Source organism: Bombus impatiens, unplaced genomic scaffold, assembly GCF_000188095.3.
Source record: "Bombus impatiens unplaced genomic scaffold, BIMP_2.2 scf_0075, whole genome shotgun sequence".
NCBI classification, from domain to species: Eukaryota; Metazoa; Arthropoda; class Insecta; order Hymenoptera; family Apidae; genus Bombus; species Bombus impatiens.
The window spans coordinates 47,837-70,119 of NT_176494.1; the positions used below are offsets into that span (position 1 = coordinate 47,837).

General features: G+C 33.1%; 1 protein-coding gene across 4 annotated transcripts in view; it reads right to left on the reverse strand.

The window, feature by feature from the left end:
• Positions 1–22,283, reverse strand: part of LOC100749391 (eukaryotic translation initiation factor 4 gamma 3) — a 44,246-nt gene that overhangs the window by 18,122 nt on the left and 3,841 nt on the right. The window contains exon 1 of one of the 4 annotated variants that reach the window (XM_024372470.2): positions 7,671–10,034. The exons of 1 other annotated variant lie outside the window; for it this stretch is intronic. In XM_024372470.2, the coding sequence (XP_024228238.1) occupies positions 7,671–8,001 (331 nt within the window). In that variant the 5' untranslated portion in view covers positions 8,002–10,034. Of the gene's footprint in view, positions 1–780; positions 950–7,670; positions 10,035–22,283 lie in introns of those variants that run through there. 2 more of the 4 variants (XM_012394160.3, XM_024372469.2) reach the window with 2 other exon arrangements.

A 22,283-nucleotide genomic window follows, 5' to 3' on the forward strand; every position in this document is an offset into this window, starting at 1 on the left:
AGCATTTATTTATACAATGTGAAACATATTTCTGAAAAACTATCTAGATATATAAAACAGACATTAATTTCCTGTTAATGAGAATCTATTGTTTCGACAATCTTACCGACTTTACGAAAACTTTCATATATGAAATGCAATGGGTTCCTTACATGCATTATTATTATACGGGATTATTATGCATAATTAATATACGGGAACAAAAAATAATTTATTTTCCTATCTAAATTATAGTCGAGTATCGTTTTCCACATACACAGGGGCATACAATGACTCGTAAAAAAGTGATATCGCTAATTGCTATAATGTAACAAGAACTTCATTTTATCATTTAGCTATTAAATATATATATCTGGTTTCGTAATATAAACAAGAAAAAAGAAAAGAAAAGAAAATAGATAATTATACACTCAAGTTTGCATATGCGCGATATTATCCTACCATAATATGTTCGCCATTCTGTCGTTAAATGAATTACTCGTGAAAGCGATTATGCGTGGAATTGCATGACATCGCTTGACATGTCGTCGTTGTCGTCATCGTCTAAGAGATACAGCATGATTGATTATGCATATGTATTATCAAAACATCGAATGGATTACATTTATTATCCCTAAACGACTCTATATACTTACAATAAGTATTACGCATAAGGTACATGCATTTTCACAAAAACATGGAAAAACTTTATCACCACATGCTACGACTTTATGACGAGAAAATACGTTAAGGACATAGAGAGATAAATGAAGGAAAAAATATGGATATTTGAGCGCTCACCGTTGAAAATCGAAACAAAGCTGGTTATCGTGTTTTGTCACGGAAATACTATGTTTATTCGTACAAGCGAATTTTTTATAATGAAAGAACAATGAAGTGACAACAAGGCTGAAACGTGAGCAAAGAAACCGAGAAGACGGCCTCGCGAACGGCCATCTTTGCACATGTGGACAGGGCTCGAAGCAGTGCTGCTATCTGTAGTCCCGTGAGTACATTGATTGCTACGAAAGGGGGGCGAGGCCGAACTCCATCACCAGGATCGTATTAACTACCGCACCGTGAAAACACACAAATTAAATGTATCCATAATATAATAGCAAAGAAATTCAGAACTTTATGTCGTACATATTGGACTCATTTGTTGCGAAAAAGTTGTAGTGAGTAATGTATCGACCATATTTTAATAAAGTAAGTTCATTAATTTATCGTCCTTTAATAGAATGAAAAGAGAGTTGTATCTTTCTTTTTTATATCACTTACTGCAAATTACTTTTTTAAAAGATTAGAAGGCGTTTCACATTGAACTGTAATACGGTTGTTTTATTTTCGGTAGTAGTTTATGTATATTCGAGTAAGCTCTATCATATATTATTTTATACATAAAATGTTTATTTATGTAACATGCGAGTTAAAAATAATTTTTGTCATATTCTCTATCATCATACACTCATATTGAAAAAATTGTAGAGTTGATAATCTTATTTATTCATAAAAATATTGATAAATAGATATGTACGTATTCCCGCAATATATATATATATATATATATTAACAGAGTGAAAGAACATGGCCTGAAAAATAATCCAGAATGCAATACGTCATTTCCGGTGCCGATTCCTTCTCTCTCTCCTCTCATTCGCGCGCGCACGCACACGTACCGACGCTTTCTTCTCCCCCTCACTCTACATACATACACACACACATACACGCGCGCGCGCGCACTAAATTTGATTTTCCCTATTCAGCCAAGCGAGATGAATTGAACAAAATTCGGAAAATTTAAATACAAGGAGAAATCAGCATTACACATAATATGATGTATATGACAAGAAAAGTGAGGTTAGAACGACCACACTTTAGCCACGTGGCTGGCCAATATAAGAATAGTAATACACTTATACGATAATCATAAAAACGAGATCTTTTAATGTTGGAAGAATATTATCAAAAGGTAAATCATACTATCTCAATGACTCCTCTGACTTTCGAATTTTGAGAAAACTGCTTTCAATTCGCACTTCATCCTTTAAATATTGAACTTTATAAGTAAAATGCTGTTATTAACCTAAATAATAGATTAAGCGCAATAAGAAAAATAGCTACAGTTCGTACAAAATATCTGAAGTAATATTATATAATTCATTTTTGAAACAGCTGCTCATTCATAGTCATTATTGATATTAATACTAATATTATTGCTCAGTATTAGTTGCCATCGTATATTAGGAAATAAACTTTCTGTATCTATGGATTTAAATGTAATCTTTGAAGAGTCAGTACTGACTAAAGTAATATGATAAAAATTATAGAAATAAATATAATAGACAAATTTTTTAACTATTATAAGTATCTATAAAATATTATGCTTTCAGCAATCAATCACGGTTCAAAAAACATTTTTCAGATTCATGAAAATAAAATATAACAATTGTAGTACAAAAATTTTCATTGATATAACATTGTACATATAAATGCATGTTATTTTATTAATTTACTAGAAGCTATTAATAACAGTATATGTATATTTATTCAATAACATATATTTAACTTAAAGAAAAAATAATATGTTAAGTAAAATAATTAATTGTACTTGAAATGAACAAAATATTGAAAATGTATAAACTTCAAAATTCTTAGAATGGCAAGAATTTCTTGATATCGTAGTACATTGGCGTCATCACGGCGAGACATGTCATACAAGAGTGCAAGAGGAAAGAATCGAACGTACCTTCGCGACTGTATAAGGTAGAAAGCATTTTATCGATTGACCTATATCGTGAATTGTCTACAATGCCGCCCAGGGGCGCTAAGGACTAACCTAAATACTAACTACTCGATATGTATATCGATACAGTAGTCAATCGTAAATGACGAGTGATTTATTAATCAAGTCTTCTTAAATACCTGTCTTGACGGGAAGATTTTAACTATTTAAAATTTTGAAACAAAATTTATTTCACGTTAAAGAAATTAAACAACAAATATGCATATTAAATTTTTAACATTTATATTGATTTATGCTGGAGTTACTAGGAATTCGATTTGATGGAATTGGATTAGTTTCACAAAACAAAACTCACATAAGAAGATATTAGCGTACACTAAATCAAAAACATGGTTTTCGTTACTATAAGTGAAAGTATCGTAAATTAATTTTTGTAATCACTATGTGGTATAAATCGAGCTTAGCCGCGTATCTACAAATAGATGCAAACGATTCGACTTCTGACAGATAGGGCACCAGGTCAAATTAACTACCTCCAGTGTGCTCGAAAATAACGGGCTTCATGTATGTACATCTCTTTCTATATATATAGATGCGCGGTGTTATACACAGAACATATATTTGTCGAGTTCTCCTTAGGGTTGGGGGCGTGTAACGAATTTTCATTTGGATTAACCATTGTTGTTATACAATATGGATGATACTGGTATAAATATGATTAGTGGCGATTAGATACTCGAGATGCTAATGACAATGATCTTAGGTTCAATAACAATTTCACGGTCAACGGGATAGCAAATGCGTTTTCTTCCAAAGTCTAAGTCGAACTCAACTTACTTGTCCATAGTACAAGTAGAACTCAACTTACTTGTCCACAGTACAAGTAGAACTCAATTTACTTGTCCACAGTACAAGTAGAACTCAACTTACTCGTCTACAGTACAACTAGAACTCAACTAACTCTCTCAGTCCAAGTGGAACTGCACTTATATACTCTTCTCCGTACCTTTCTGTACCCCTCGGGTTAACTATATTTTTAAGGAGACCTATACAATTACTCCATACCTCTGTTAGGTAAAAACGTCCATCCCGTGACCGTGGCTACGTTTAGCGACCCGTTGTGTCACTTCGAACCCAAGCCTATTGTCATAAGTCTCGGGCACACATAATCGGATTAAATCCTAAACAACTATTTCTAAGTTTTATTATTTAAGTACCGCTATAATGAAAGGCCTAGACTAGAGTATTGGGGGTCTTCCCAAAAATTCCAAAAGAAAGGCCCCGATGTCCTTTCATCTCCGACATATTTATACATATGCACTGGCATACGAAATAAATAATTTAACCATTCAGATAAAAACGGAGAATCATGAAAGATTGCAAACCAATGAAAACTGTATTGAATATGTGGTTGAATGGATTTTAAAAATATTAAGGCTTAACTGGAGTAAATAATAAAAGTTGTTTGAGTAAATAAGTAAATAAATATAGTAAGTAAATAAGTAATAAAAATAAGGATAAACAAATGAGGTCAGGATGCTTCCATTGGTCACGAAAATGTATGTCCATGATGGAGCAAATGAAGAAGAAATGAATGAGATTTTGCTTGGGCGAAATATGTACATGCAAATAAATGTCTAACGCGACTATAGTAAGAACATAATACCTATTTCTAACTTGTTTACTAAGAGAAGTTCTAAGAAGATGATAAACGAACAATAAATAGACGACTATAAGACAGAAGCTAAGTACATATTTATGTCCTTATATTTTTATAGTATTATGTGGAAGAATTTTAGACCTTTCCATCATGAAGCTTTTTTATTTAATATTTTTCAAATAGTAAAATTTGTATATTACTTGCTATCCATGATTATTAATACTTTGAATGCCATGGGGGTCACCGGTGACTGGCGCACCAAGATTAGTAGAAATGCATAATTTGAACAAATGTCAATAGTTATAAATTTGTTATTATTACCATTGTTACTACAATGGTGTAATTAATGTAATGACGAAATTAATGCAGTATAAAACATATAAAAATAGTTCTATTTATACATGAAATATAGATCTGTCTTATGTACGCCCCGGTCCTGCACCAGTGGCTGTCGAACATGGGAAAACCCGCTTTTACCTTAGTGAATAATAGCCCTAAGGAACATTTCAACTTGAAAGATGTTTGATGGCAATTAAGAGCTTTGAAAGTAAAGTAACAAATGCTAAATCTTGCTACGGTCCTTTAGGATTATTGCGAGTCCGAATAAGTATGACCGAGGGATGGATTATAGTTTATGGTAGGTCCCGGAACGGACCAATAGAACAATTATTTGGCAACGCGAAGAAACAATATGAGATAATTGATAATGGAAAAAAATAAGCGAATCGAGCGTAATTGCATTACAGCGCTATGGGGGTCACCGGTGATCTCAGTGAGATAAATTCATTAATGATTATACACCGTAACATACCTTTTGTAAGTAATATTTCAACATTATATGTATCGCATAATAAAAAATCGTGACGCCACCGCCAAACCTTGTAAAACTGCCGTGGCATTCAACGTGTTAAATTTTAAAGTTAAAGACTTGTCTTGTCAAAAAGTGATTAAGAATGTTGAATAATAAATCGTTCACTAAATATCAAGAAAATTTTAAATAATTTAAAATCTTACGCTGTTATCTAAATCTTCTTTGATATATTCCGAGAATTTATTGTACGACGATACTCGAGTCACAAATTTGATTAAAATTTACTGCTTAATCAGTAAATAAAAGTGTGTTAAATGTACAATTGAGCAGTAATCGACAAATAAAGGAGAGAAGGAAAATACATTTGCATTATATTTTTGCAGGTATTATAAATTAGAAGTATAACGTCGTATACCAATTTTCAGTTTTCTACTTCGACTGGAAGGATAGTTACTGGGTGAATTCGCATTATCCGTTTTTACGCTATTTTCCTTGTTTAATGTAATGCAAAATGTTGGCCTGTTAGAGAATTCTTTTAGATTTTTTCGTTGCAAATCTTAAATGCAAAAAATGAAAAACGTAAAAAAAATGCTGAGAAATATAGATTTTATATAGAATTTTCAGAGTGACCACTATTTTATTTCTAAGGTAGCGACATGTTACTTTGACTATTGTCCTAAATCTTTTTCAGATCTCTTGGCAAGGTGCACCGTAGTTAAACAAATCAGAAACCCTTTTTCCGACCTATATGTCCCTTATCTTCTGGGGCATTAATCATCATTTTAACCGCGGTTATGGTTAAAATATTCGACTGTGAAATGTTTCTGTATGAACTTTTTTTTGTCATAGTTTCGTCCCTCACGGAAATTCAGTTTTTTATGCTAATTTTTGTCAATTGTTAGTTACCTGATGATAAACGATATTCACTTGCAAATGTTCTAAAAATACTTTAAAAGTATTTTATCATAAAATGTACATAAAAATTAGAACTCAGGACATTACATATTGTCTTCATCATAAGTCATCAATATGGCATGGAATTAATGATACAAAACAAACTTAAATTTGTATGCGAACCAACTACCAAAAAATTTCATAGAGATTTCCTTGTCGAATACCTTAACAACCACTTGTTTCACTACATCGTTGAATGGACAAATGATATTTTAAAACCTAAAAGATAAAAACATATTTTTTTTCAATTAATTGAAGTAGTTAATTCTTTTCACTTATATATTATTTTTTCGAATATAAAAATGTTGAACACCGCATAATATATTCACTGTATTTAAAAAATGCAAAAATTAATGATATTGATCACGTTTCTACTCAAAATTCCTGGACAAAATCGGTGTTTGATTTTTTAAACTGTAGTATACATTGTTAAAAAATATTTGACAAAAATTTGAGGATAATAGGCATGCTAATATGTTGTTACTGTCAAAATAGAAAAGTGGTCGCTCTAAAAACTATATAGGAAATCTATATTTTTAAGAACGCTTTTGCATTTCTTCTTTTTTAAGTTTCTAAAATACATGACCGTGTCTGCAATAACCCAGAATTTCTGAGAATTTTTGCATACAATTAAATAGAGAAAATAGGATAAAGGCGAATATTCCAAATTCAATCTAACTACTCTTTCGGCCGAGATAGAAGGCCGGAAATTGGTTTATGTTTTCTTTTGATAAGCTATAGAATGGTGCATCACCAGATGAAATCGGTTCAAGGACACTTTTGACCTCCTTATCCTTTTATATGCTCTTCCTCTTACACATATGTATATAAGTTATTCTAATTATTTTAATCTTTTATTTTTTAATTTCAACAGTTTGTATAAATTAGTGAAAAACAATTTTTAGTAAATATTAATACCAAGTAATCTATTATTAAATATGAGTAATTTGTTTTTTTAATGACGTCAATAAAAGAACTTTTGTTAGATGTTTTAAGACTGAAAATGGCATATTTTTGAATGAAGTATCCTTGTACTAAGAGAACATACATACGCTCAGGAAAAGTATAACAGTTAAACTTATAACAATTAAATAAAATTATAACAATTCAATTATCTTAATGGTTATTTGTAAAATTCAAATCAGATACTTTGAATGTTGGACAGTTACCTTATTATAAATTAAATAATTTACAAAACAATACTGCTCAATCGATACATGTAGCTAATCATTAAATTTTTAATAGACTGTTCAGTCAGATAGTTCATTACATGTGAATATTGTACAACGATCGAAATGCATATAAATATATATGTACATTGTACATATCTAAAGGTAGGATATGTATTTCGTTCGAATATTTTTTCAACCAGTTTTGTAATTTCATAAAAAAAGAAGATAATATATTCGTAATTTTAATATATTACTGCTATCAAGGAAGATATTATATGTAAAACGTCCGATATAATCTTCGTTCTCTTTATTTCGCCCTCGCTCTTCATTGATTGTTCTTGTACTTACTAGCATTTGCAGTAACGACGCGATATTGTGGCGGTGCTTGTTGATGCTGGGTTTGTTGCTGCTGTTGCTGCTGATGACTCAGATGGTTAATGTTAACTGTCAACTGATGATGGCTCAGCTGATGATTCAAGTGGGGACTCGGCGAGGGTGGTGGCTGATGGGCCGGATGCACGTGGTGATTATGACCTGGCTGTGGATTTTGTGGGTGGGGGGCCGAAAGATGATGATGGTGATGGGGCCCTCCACAATGTGGCAAGAGACAGTGCATAGGTCCTACACCTACGGCTACACCCACTGCGCCCTCCTTAGAGACGCCATATCTCGAAACCATTCTTCCTGATGTACCTTTTTCTTCTTATCCAGCGTCAAAATTACGCACCGCCTTTGCCGATAAGATTGATCAAAAAAAGATTGATCAGAACAAACCGTTTCCGTCGATCCTTTTAAAAATCTTTTCAAATGACGAATTCATTAGGATTCGAACGATCGATGCTTTTACAAAAATATAATAATTAAAAATAATTCTGCATAAATTTTCAATCAACCAATTTTTTACCGTTGGAGCAGTGCTATCATACGTGTTCATTCGTTTATATTCTTAAATAATATACGCGAGATCGTATAAAAACACGTTTCTCAGTTAGCTGTGTCGTAAAAATAAGTAATGTTTTTTTTGTCTCTTTCTTTTTTTTTTTTTTGTTATTGTGTAGACGAGCACAAAACTATTGATAGGTTCAATACATTGAACAAACAGACAATGGTGTCAAGTGCAAAGAGCTCATCGATATTTAACCGACACTACTTTCGTTGTCCACGAATCTCTCAATCGGCAATGCTGCACCATGATGTCATCATCTACTTGATCGACAATGTAACACAAGGCTTTACGAATGGAGTTCATCTATCGTGATAGTTGAATACGCCCTGCGGTGGAAGTCACGAGAGGTTTTCTTTGAAGATACTGGCAGTATTGTTGATTCTCCTTTTTTCTTTAAATATTCATAAGGTTTCCTTTATTCATACATGTATAGTCATTTCTGACTTTCTTCTCTAATACGATATTATACTTTTTCTTTTTCTCAAGTTTAGTTAGTGGAATATATCTTCAATTTCACTTATTAAGGTATTTAACGCGAACCGCGCCATAAATCATGCTTGAAAATGGAAATTCTTCAAGGCTAGGGGGAACGTAGATCAAATTCTTGAAAATTGTAAAAATTTGAAGAACGACGTAATTTCCATTGGTACGGTAATAAAAGGAATAAGATATTTCTTGACCAACATTTAATGGTATGATCGATCGATAGTCACCGAATATTCCTGCCTGAGACGTGTTTTATAGACAAAATGTCTGTACACGTGATGATCGGAAAACAACATTTTTCATTCGACACTTTTCAAAAATAGTATGACAAAAATAAATTCACTCGTGTGATTCCATTATTCAAGTAACAATTGCCCACAAATGAAATTTAATTTTCTGCCAGAAAATATCGCACTACCATATTGTTTTTGTTTCGATGCATGCGATGCCACTTGATGTAATAGACCCGCACTCAACTGTCAAAACTTGTCAACGTGGAGATGCACAAAGGTAAGAGACACGCTGAAACGGACGGACTATCGCACCTCTTCCATGCCAAAATCGATATTTAAGGCTCGACCGGCGTCTCCCTCTTCGCACCGCCCACTCCTGCCAGAGAAAACTTCCTGTTCTCAGGGCACATATAGGTTATGTCCACCGTAGATTTACCACTAAAACGGAATCAAGCGTCACCAGGAGTCCATTTCACAGGCCAGAAACGTTTGAAATCTTTTCGCACGTTTTCCTTCTTCGCTATTGTATTACTAAGGGAAGTCTCGAGACTTGATGATCGGAGGTATTCGGCCGCGTGCCGAAAAGTACCGAGTCGCGCGTTCTCTGTAGTTCCCCGTATCGAGATTTATGAACGCGATAAAAAGCGCTGTAGGTAAAGAAGCGAATTGCTCGCAACACAATGCACACACGGAGACTTTAGTAACACTAAGAATATTCAATAGCACGCACGTTATATAGTCGAGAAGGAAAATGTATACGGGATGTAAAAGTTAAAACTGAGCAGAGGAAAATCGAAAAGGCGTCAAATCCGTTCCTAGGTTCCGTGAGATTCTTTATACGGACACCATAAGGTTGTCCGAAAATGTCGTCCTTCTTCAAGGACTTCCTTGTTCCTTGTTCGATATTACAATCGAAATATGGTATATATTTAACGATGCGTTTATAGCTGTGTAACGTGTGCACTCGGAGAGGGGAGAGATAAATCAACGAAGACGTGAAGACGAGCGTACCCTTTTGCAAGGGACGCGACGTAGACTGATGCAGGCTAGTCCTTCTCGCACGACCTACGAATCGCGACCCGTGGCTCCCTACTTGTTTCGTTCTGCAACTAAGGAGTGACAGGATCGTGCATCGATTTTAAAAGTACCCTTTGCTACATGACAATTTCAGGCATCTGATTTCTTTTCAATTCTTATAAATACAGTATCTCAATTATTCTCAATAAAGAATTAATGATAAACTATTATTTATTAAAAAATGCTATACAATATCAAATATTTAAAAAAAAATCATTAAAAGAGCGAAATATTTATTATTAAGCACTATCTTTCTACTTTTCACTCATGAAAATAAAATCCTTATTTTATTATATTTAAATTGTTATCGAAATAAATAAATGTCTATGTACAATCTCTTCAAATAAGTTTTTACTTTCAAATATACAAAAGTATATAAATATATCAGATTTTGATCACGTTGGAAAGATATTTTTTAAATAACATTACTTAGTATAGTTAGGTCTGCCATTTTATATGAGTAGCGAAGTGAAGAATTCAAATTTCATAACTGTTAAATACACGTGTTGTAATACGGCCCTGAAAAGTAGTCAAACGCCAAACCCACACCGAGTCGAAGGTACAGCCGCGTGCGCAGACCAGTGGACAGAGTGCAAAGCCCTGCGCATGCGTAATGGACGTCGACACGGCAGACCCTTCAACTCGCATGAATGCAGTAGGCGCAGCCCCACGACACTTGAGGGTAAGATGACGTGCAGCCTTGTGCATGCGCGCATATAGTCAATTCACCTTAACTTCGCCACGATGTCACACCCGTCTGTTTATACTTTGTATTACTGTGAGAATCAAATGTGCTTGTACATAGAATAAATATTCTTCAAATGTTAATAACAATATTTCAGAATTTCCAAAAATTTTATCTTTCCAGCAGTAAAATTTCTTTAAAATCTTTAAAATAATAAAAATTCACATAAATACAATAGAAATTACTTTCTCGTAAATTCTGAATGATTAATTTTTTTCATTAATAATATTGGCGAATTTATATTTCTCAAATAAAATTATTTATTCATAATGTAATAAAAACGATCTATGATTTATATAAACAATATAAGCTTGGCAATCATTTTTATAGTGGAAATATTCAGATTTCTACAATTATGTTAAAGGACTTAGTTATTAATTCTTAATTTAATGCCAATATATTTTGTATGAATGAAAGTTCAATGGCGTAATATCGACATTTTTACAAATAATACAATTAATCATAAGATTTCTTACAAATATCTCACAAAATATTTCTACGGGAGATAATAAGTAATATATTTATTAATTGTAAGTCTATCCAGTTATACTACGGAAAAAATAGAACATATTTGAAACAAGAGCTGCAAATGTGGATTGACATCCTTTATCTTTCTGCACCGCACGTTCCAAACAAATATGTATTATGACTCTGTATTATGCATCCCAGAATCTACGTCAAAGTCATACGTACAAACATACTTAAAAGTGCGATAAATGTTTCAATATCGCATATACTTCTTTCCATCCTACTATATCGTTTGGGTCATTTTCGATTCAATCATGCTCTTCTACCATTAAATAACTTTTCATGTTTGAGGAAAATATGTACCGTTATCCATACACATAATTTCTCATATTAGTTTCATACAAATCTTTCTTAAATCAAAAATCTTTTCATTTGTTAAAGCGAAAGTGAAATTTCAATATAAAAAGACGAAAGCCATAAGCCAGTTAAACCAATGTGTTGATTATTTAGTATCCCCTGTGTCATAATTAATCGTTATCTAAATATGCTTTTAAGAAATAATTTTTAATAATCATATGAATTAGTTTTCACTGTTTAATCGATAAATACGACAAAGCAGCTGAAATGCTCAATCATTTGCAATTCAAACTTCTCCCTACGCGACAATAAACAATGATTTCATGAATCAAAACATGTATGTAATCATAGGATATATGCATACACTGCTACCAACAGTGAACGTTCCTCTATTATTGTCGCAAGAAAAGGGATGGAAGGAGTGTAGTATATTTCTTAATGACAATCAAGATGATGCGATGGAGCAAACAGAGGAAGTAAGAGAAGAACGAGCAGTCACGAAGATGCACGAGTGTATCCCATGTGTGGGCGAAAATGCACGAACGTGTGAATACAGAGAAAAGAAGAAACACAAGAGGCGTGCTCGGCTTCGTTCAAACAAGGAACAAGATCCGCGAATGATGTGTATAGGTTAGGTAGGTAACCCAGTTTCGCCGGTGCACCAGGCCAGGCTGCAGCAACGCCGTTCAACGATCGATACGTATATGCACCCCGGTACTGCCCACAACCTAGATTCTCTTGTCTAGGATAGGTGCAAGAAGGGGATTGCGTGACCTACATCTTATGAACAAATGTTACGAAAAAATGATTTAGAGATATAACGTCAAAGTTCATTTATTAACAATGACATCATAGAATGGAGAGAATGATTCTCTTGTACTGGTATATTAAATTCAAATTTGATTTACGATTCTTATCCTTAGATTACCTAGGTCTTGATAAATATCTTTGAAATATTTTAATCTTGATACTGAGTTGACGTACTTGGCAAGTGAAGTTTAAGGTTCTGAGTAAAGCTTTCAGTGCCATTTGCGCATATACGTAAATGGTGTAATTTAAAAAATCTCATATATGTGGAATCAGGAATCATTTTTGCGATTAACAGGAAACATTTTCCATTGTAAAATGTTTTATTAACGGCAGTGAAAGATATAAATTATTGATTATTATTATCAAGAATATAATTACATTAAAAATTTTGCAAAATCCTATTTTTGCAACTTTACTTAAAAAATTAAATCTATTATTCAGAACTATAACCTAATTTTCAATACGACAAAAAACAAAAAATATTGATGTTTCAGTTGAATGCATATATGTACATTTAAGGGATAATTTCAAAAATATATTTCCATAACGGCAGAAGATCTTTGTGTACAAAACGACGCAATAGTGATAAGAAACAATCATTCAGCTTTTAACCTTGAAATCGTAAAAATGCAGAGATCTATGTCCCTTGAATATAAAGCATCGAGCGAAAGAATTAATACCTCTGCACACATACATCTCGTCTTTGTTTTGTGACGTACATGTGTATATACATAATGTACAAGACACATATTGCGTATATAATAGCGAATGGAGTCCAAACAGACAAGAAGAAAACCGTCTGGTCGCTTAAACAAAAAAAGAGCGAAGGATTTCGGGGGATGAAAGGTAAACTGTGCGTCGAAGACGTACAAAATGTTTTATGGGGAGGGCAAGGAAAGGGGGAGAAAAAAGGAGTTAGGTCGTAACCTCCAGCAACCTTTGGTTAACTCGGTTCAAACATTTCACCCAGACGAGACGTAGTAGTTCAAAATCCTCTGGTGAAAACATAGCCACTGACTCATGTTTGCCAAAAGATTTCAAGGAAACCAGGCACGATCACAAACTTTTCCTAAGTACACAATGATTCAGTGATAATTACGCCTCTTAAGCGAAAACTAAATTTTCGTGATTCATTCGATATACAAGATTAAGTAATCTTAAAACTATTTATATGAAAGATATTACTGAAAAGGAAAACATAACAATTCAGATACTGGTAGCTTGTAATATTTTCAAGAACGCATTTACTCGAACGTATTTCAGAGAAATATAAAACCTTTGGTGTAGGATGTTGACCAAAAATGTGCGTGCATTATAAAGATTCCATAGAAAAGACGAGGACCGAGATACAGGAGAAAAGTAGATACTAAAGATTCTCGCGGGCCATAGAAGTCAGTTTCCAGGGGTCTTTGAGCCCTCAAGCCGTTGACCTTGGAAAGGTAGCATGGAAATCTTGTGGTGTGAGAGCAGTAGTACTCTGCCTCTCTACGTAGGCGTTCGGTAGGAGGTTACAAGCCTGCAAGAGGAAAAAGGCTAGTCGCAAATGTAGAGGAAAGGAATAATGCCAGTAAACGTATGTCTGGATAAAGACAGAGAGTCTCTATGAAGGGAGGGTCGATATTTACCGGCTTTCCCCCTTCTCTCAGCCGGGCAACGACCTACCGCCCCTTGCGTATCCGTTAAATCCACTCTTTTACCCTTCGTATCGCTTTCTGTCTTACATTCAATTTCTCTCTTCTCTCAGCCCCTTCGCCGTTTCTGTCCCGAGGCACGTTCAACCGCCCATAAGCATTCTCCTTCTCCCTTACTACCCTGAGTGTCACTACGTTACACGTTATTGTGTCCTAACCCTGAAACGACCCAGCTTGTGTCCCTTGAGATGTCCAACTACCAAGAAAGACACCGTGGTCAAGAGCGGGGACTCGACCGTGGCTCATCCAATATACGTGGTGAGCACAAAACAGGAAACCCCCATCACCCTACCATAAATCATCTGCCTTAAAAATATCCAAATGTTGAATACGGTACAATAGTATACAAAAATACCAATTTTTACGAGTTCAGTTTAATTATTCATAGTATATTTATGTAATTGTAAATATGCATACTTTAAAACCAGTTTCAGTTATCGTTTGATTCAGTATTGTTTAGCTCTGATGGGAACGTAAGGCTACTTTTATAGTTGATTTTTTTTGCATAAAACCATCTTGTGACAAGAGCGGTACGAAACAAACATGTTTAACACGTTTATAAATGTATTTTAAAGTTCAATGTTAAGTATGTCTAGCGTAGTAAATGGATATATTAAATAGTACAAGCAATACATGTAAAAATAGTAACAGAAAATGATAATGCTAACAAATTTTAATGTGTAATACGTATGTACATCGATATTACTTAAAATTTTAGTATGAATTACAGGACGATGCTGTACTGCCATCTGTGCGTATCAACGAACAGATCAAGGAATTCCGCCAACTCGGTCGGTAAAGGAATGTGCAATTCAAAATGATTTTTTCTAACAGTTTGGTGTAAGTTCAATTAAAAATGTAACAATAATATATGCTTACGTAAAAAGATCCGAAAATATTGATTTTATTTATATTAAATTTATGAGCTATACTGCGTGTATATAAATAATGGATCTAATATTATACATTCTACATTTACTCTTTCGTACGTTTATAGTTTTCAAAACCGATAATTTTTTTAAATCAGAAACCTGATTACTTTCTTATTATCAATATCGAAAGTAAAATACAAATGGATACATTATATGATAATAAGACGACAAAAATCGTTATGATGAATATTTTAAACGATCGTGCATGTATTCTGACATCTCAACTTCTCTAATCAGGATCACGCAGTAGAAGTGTGCCCTGGTATACATAATTGTGCCGAATGAAACTCAAGCGGAAGTAACAATTTTACTAACTGATCTAAAAACATCTCCCCTTTGTTCGTATTTTTGTTCCTACTTAATCGTTTTATAATAAAAATCGCCAAAACATTAAAGAACAAAAATAACAAACGCTATTATTTTGTCAAACGATTGTATTTCTTATTATTTAATTATTATATCATGTACGTATGTAAACATATATGTATATATGTAAACATATTATTATACAATAAGAAACACAATAAATATGATAATGAGTTCAAAAGAAAAGTATTATGATTCAAGGTTCGTGTGTGTGCGTTTGTGTGTGACGCAATTACAATTTCTATCGCTGAAGTATCTTATATACTGTGAAACTGCCTTGCTGCATTTCTAGCAAGATGCAGTCTCTGATACAAATTATCGTGTGTATTTAGGAATGAATCAGGTTGCATAAATCATGATGCATCGATCAAGCGGACGTAGAGAGACTGAAGCTACTTCGATCCCAGAATTAACTAGACGTTTACATAGTACATATCAAGTAGCAAGGACATTTATTAAAATTTAAAATTTCTAGTAGAAACTTCAAAAGTAAAATATAAGTACAGAAGAAAATTACGTATTTCTCAAAAAAATTAATTATTTTGTATACAAATTTTCTATGTTTTCGAGATATATGGTCAAAATTATATGTGAATAGAAGAAATGATAAAATCCTTGATTGAAAAATGTAGAGAAATAAATTACATAATAATCAAATAATATATAAGAGTTAAAAAAAACTTCTTTCACCTCAGTACATAGAGCAATAAATGCTCCAAATGTAAATTTTTATTGCATAGTAAAAATATCAGTCAGTAGTATTACTGTATCTGCCAGCTGAGGCAGTACCAAATGTAAGTAAATACAGTTGAGCGCATTGTTCAGAATTTTGGGTCGTCCGTTTATGGCAGGGACAGGCCCATTCCGAATTTAGGAAATTCCGAATTGCATGTCCTCCCCGAGCTGTAAACCTAATGACTTCGAGGTCAGGTAAAAACCCCGGGAAAGGACCATCCGAAAGAGCACAATGGACAAACGAAACCCAACGGTCGGTAGGGAGACCGCAATACGCATCTCGCATGAACTATACAGGGTGGTTGGTAACTGGTGGTACAAGCGGGAAAGAGGTGATTCTACGCGAAAAAAGAAGTCGAAAATATAGAATGAAAATTTTTCGTTTGAGGCTTTGTTTTCGAGAAAATCGACTTTGAATTTTCGCTCGGTACACGTGCACTTTATCACGTCTCGTTATAACGGATCTCACTGTAGATCGTTGTCTCGATGGAAAAATAAAAAAAAATTTTTTTTAATTTTTTATTCTATATTTTCGACTTCTTTTTTCGCGTAGAATCACCTCTTTCCCGCTTGTACCACCAGTTACCAACCACCCTGTATAGTTCATGCGAGATGCGTATTGCGGTCTCCCTACCGACCGTTGGGTTTCGTTTGTCCATTGTGCTCTTTCGGATGGTCCTTTCCCGGGGTTTTTACCTGACCTCGAAGTCATTAGGTTTACAGCTCGGGGAGGACATGCAATTCGGAATTTCCTAAATTCGGAATGGGCCTGTCCCTGCCATAAACGGACGACCCAAAATTCTGAACAATGCGCTCAACTGTATTTACTTACATTTGGTACTGCCTCAGCTGGCAGATACAGTAATACTACTGACTGATATTTTTACTATGCAATAAAAATTTACATTTGGAGCATTTATTGCTCTATGTACTGAGGTGAAAGAAGTTTTTTTTAACTCTTATATATTATTTGATTATTATGTAATTTATTTCTCTACATTTTTCAATCAAGGATTTTATCATTTCTTCTATTCACATATAATTTTGACCATATATCTCGAAAACATAGAAAATTTGTATACAAAATAATTAATTTTTTTGAGAAATACGTAATTTTCTTCTGTACTTATATTTTACTTTTGAAGTTTCTACTAGAAATTTTAAATTTTAATAAATGTCCTTGCTACTTGATATGTACTATGTAAACGTCTAGTTAATTCTGGGATCGAAGTAGCTTCAGTCTCTCTACGTCCGCTTGATCGATGCATCATGATTTATGCAACCTGATTCATTCCTAAATACACACGATAATTTGTATCAGAGACTGCATCTTGCTAGAAATGCAGCAAGGCAGTTTCACAGTATATAAGATACTTCAGCGATAGAAATTGTAATTGCGTCACACACAAACGCACACACACGAACCTTGAATCATAATACTTTTCTTTTGAACTCATTATCATATTTATTGTGTTTCTTATTGTATAATAATATGTTTACATATATACATATATGTTTACATACGTACATGATATAATAATTAAATAATAAGAAATACAATCGTTTGACAAAATAATAGCGTTTGTTATTTTTGTTCTTTAATGTTTTGGCGATTTTTATTATAAAACGATTAAGTAGGAACAAAAATACGAACAAAGGGGAGATGTTTTTAGATCAGTTAGTAAAATTGTTACTTCCGCTTGAGTTTCACGTATAAAATATCATTAGTAAGTAAAATTTCACAAGTCACAAGTTTGGTAACAAAATGAATAAAATTTTACAAATTACATATTATCTGATCGAGACCTCATCTCGAGTTATACAGCGAGGTTTAGCATTATCGTACATAAGATACTTAAAGGATTAGTTCATTCTATAAACACTCATTTTTCGCGTTTAAATGTTTGCGCGCATATCGCAAAGTGGATAACGCCTACCATTGTCAATGGGTATACTTTTCATATGCTTCATTCGTCTTGGATATTTCCAAGGAACACGTAATTTCATCCCGGAAAAATATCTCCGAACACTGTAAAGACTTCTCTGGAAAAAATAGGTTGCCTCTTGCACCCAAACTTGAAAGCAACTACCTTATCCTGCATGCAATCATAAAGTACTGACATCGGCATTAAGTGAAACTGCTTAATGCATATAGTATCATCATCATGAAGGCATCAGCATTCTTTCTTCGTACTATATTACGTAACGAAATGTAATGTGTTTTAAAAATCTGAAACCCGAAATTGGAACAAAATCCATTATTGAAAATTAGATCAAGTAACAGTATGAACTTCTACCTTCAAAAATTGAATACAAGTATAGTTACAAATTATTACAGAAAACTGAATCTATATCTAATAGTTCCAGAATTTAATTTATTTTTCTGCTGGCGAAGTAAACTGTATTTTTATAAATTAAAGAATAAAAAATTATTACATGTATTCGCACGCATATACATATACATATATGTCGGAGATGAAAGAACATCGGAATTTCCCGTCCGGAATGTTGGGAAAAACCCAATACCCTGGTCCAGACTTTTACTATAGCTGCACTTAACTTTACTGTCAATCTTTGTTTTTAAGGAGAGCCATATAATCGTTTCATACCTCTGTCAGGTACATGTCTCTCCCGTGACCGTGACGTCCGGTGACCTGCCATGTCACTTCCAGCCCAAACCCATCGTCATAAAGTCGGATTAGAACATTAAGACTATTTCTTATTTTTATTACTTAAGGGCGGCTATAGTAAAAGTCTGGACTAGTGTATTGGGGTTTTCCCAACATTCCGGACGGGAAATCCCGCTGTCTTTTCTTCTCCGACATGTATATATAAGTTATATTAATTACAGTACCAATAGAGCAATAAAATGTTGTCGGTTGTCATAAATTATAACGATACATTTATAGAATGATACCTTGGAAACAATACAACCTATAATCTTATTCTGGATTAAAAATATAAAAGTAACCAAGATAAACCTTGCGTCATTTAATCAAATGAATAAGAGAATAGATAATTTTTTAAAAAGTTTCTAATCTATTGTAGAAAATACTTAGGAAATCGACAATACTCATTAAAAAATAAAAATTAATAATTTTCCTCACTCCGCGTGGATTCATGTTTTCCATATTTATGTTTACTATAAAAATGCTACGACAAATACTTTTTTGTTCTGTATGTATGTAGAGGTACTTGGGAAATCGATGATAATCTTTAGAAAATTTAAGATCTTTTTGCTCGTTGCGTATAAAGTCATATTCTTAATATTTACATTTATTATAAAAATATTGTGACAAATGATTTTTTTAATAGATAGTCTGCATTAAAATGAGTAAAATAAATGATAATAAGCTATGAAGAATACAAAATATGTAATGGTTAACACATACGCGTACGCATGCATCAACACAAAAAGTACTTAGTGATATATAAAAGTGCACTTTCTACCAGGAACTATACAGAACCTGGTTTACCAACCAATATGACATGAATGTGTTAAATGTCACAATGCTTAGTCGCTATAAACTTACTATGAATAAATTATATAACATGTAATAAGTTCTCGGTATCAAGAATACTATTTTAATGGATTTTCGAATGATCTAATCAACTATATACAAAAATAAATAAAAAAAAGGTGTAAATGATATAAATGAAAGAAATTGGTACTATAGATACACATATGCATTTTTTGAAAGTAGAATTTTTCTTTTGTAACGGAAAATATATAATGTATCTATATATATAAATATATTGAAAGTAAAAATGCTACAAATTTGAGTGTAATGCTGTTGAAATATGAAATCATAAGAGCCGATGTTCGCATTTTGGTTCATGTGACTTTTACCGCATTGCTGAAGAGACCGTGCGATCAGAATTGGGTCTTACAATAAACTCCGTCAACGTAAATTTTGAGATTCCTTATGCTAAAATGCATTCTCCTTTCCTACGTAACTATCTATAATTATATTTTTTAAATTGTCCGCTTTCTAATTTTTTATTTAACTAATTATATTCATATAAAAAATGTATTAACAAACAAAAGTTTCAACGAAAATACATTTATAATTATTCATTCTTCATTATTTTCTAATGATATTTTATGCAAATGAGATACCATTCTATACATATGCATATAATAGAAACAAAAGTAAATACTAAATACTAGTTTTTTTTATTAATTCAAACAATGGAATTATAGCAGACTTATTAACAAATATCAAAACTTAAACTGCTTGTTTCAACACGAATTCATATTCAAATTAAAAAAAGTGCAGAAAGCGTATGTATACTTAAATAATTTCAGTAACAAAAGTATTTTAAGCTTCTATCATGTCTATATGTTTACAAGCATTTTCAAAACATCAATAACAGAATTGTGACAATTTTTTCTTTCTATTCATCATTTAGAAAAAATTCTAAGCTTCAATAATAATAAACAATTTTAGTAGTAATAAATTTTCCAAAAATGATACTAGAAAAATATTATTTTTCTATGGTAAAGCTACCAATGCCATTCAATTGATCCATCTACAGAGAACGTACTAATAGTGAATAGTGAAGATTTCTTAGAATATTCGGATTTAACAAATTCAAAAAGGAAACGGCAATTGAGCGCAACGGGACCGTAAAAACATGGTTGTTGAAGAGGCGAAGAGATCAGTAAGAAGCAGGCAAAGTACGGTTAGTTTCTCTCCGGATGTCTCATGGCCTCTTTCTCGTACAAGCGGCCTTGCCAGGAATGCACATTTTCTGCCTGTTCGCCGTTTGACGTTTACTTTGGCTTCGATTCGAATCGATGCACAGACGTCTGCCACCTTTCACCCATCGTCTTCTAATCACGTGATTGTACTTGTTATCGTTCAATTTCGTCATTATGCTTATTATCACACAGACTATCCTAGGAACTTTCGGTAGCGATTTCCAACTTTCTGTCGAATATCTCCTTCTTTCTCAATTAACCTTCTTACAGTCCAAAAGAATAACATGTTACTTGGAAAATATCTAACAATGAGGAACTTCTACACATACATACAGTGGGTAACGAAAATATATGAACGACGTAGTGCGAAATAATTCGTTATGTGAAAATTGGGCAATGGATTGCGACTTATTGAAACAAATTGCATACTACATATATATTAGCGTATATACATTCACCAAGTATACGTAAAGTTATAGAAAACATTTATTACATTTAATCGATTATTTATTTAATAATGTAATAAATATTTTTGTTTCTAATTTATTCGTTACAGTACAAACATAATTCTATTTTTAATGAATTATTTTTTCTGTTGCCATACTATTTTTTTGGTAATGAAAAGAGCATTTACAATCATATCCGGACTGTAAAATTCTTGGTCTGAATGTTTCTTTCTAGGAGTATTTTAGTTCGCCAAAGTTGAAAATGAGGCTCATTTTTCACGAAAATGAACGGTTTAAAATTTCGTCGTAAATTCATTTATAAACATCTGAGCGATAAAGATCTTAACATTAGAAATCCGCATCACAGTGGCCGAAAAATATAAAGTAACCCAAATCTAACTTAATAAATTTAAAACTTATGGTTTACATCTATACAAGGTGTACCATACAGTAAATAAAAACATTAAGAGTACTAAACTTTTACAAAGTCTCGTTAAAATCCATAAGAACGTCACGCATCAACAGATTGACTGAAATTTGTCATGCCTTATTTCCGTAAAAAGGGACGTTCGTTTTCGACTTCAGCGACCTTAAAAATCTCTAAGTGTCACTTTAACCGAATACTTTGCAGTTCGGATACTGTTACGCCGGGCGACCCTCTGCCTGGCCCAGGTTACACACCGCGGGCCAGACGGACACCACACGTCCGCTCTTCCGTACGACGTACCCTCAATAGCCTTAAGTATCTTCCATAAATCTCAGGAATTTCCTAGTAGAGGCCCTTCAAACCAAACAAACGTCTGTTTCCGAAGAATTTCTAAAGTCTATTGTCTACCACGGCTTAACAAGGGAAAGTTAGTTTTTCTCACGTATGCTGCAACTTTCCTCCCACTAATCACTTTCTCTCGAGGGCGGTTAAGACCCTTCGTTTAACCAATTAACAACGAAGCCTATTCCCTCACTC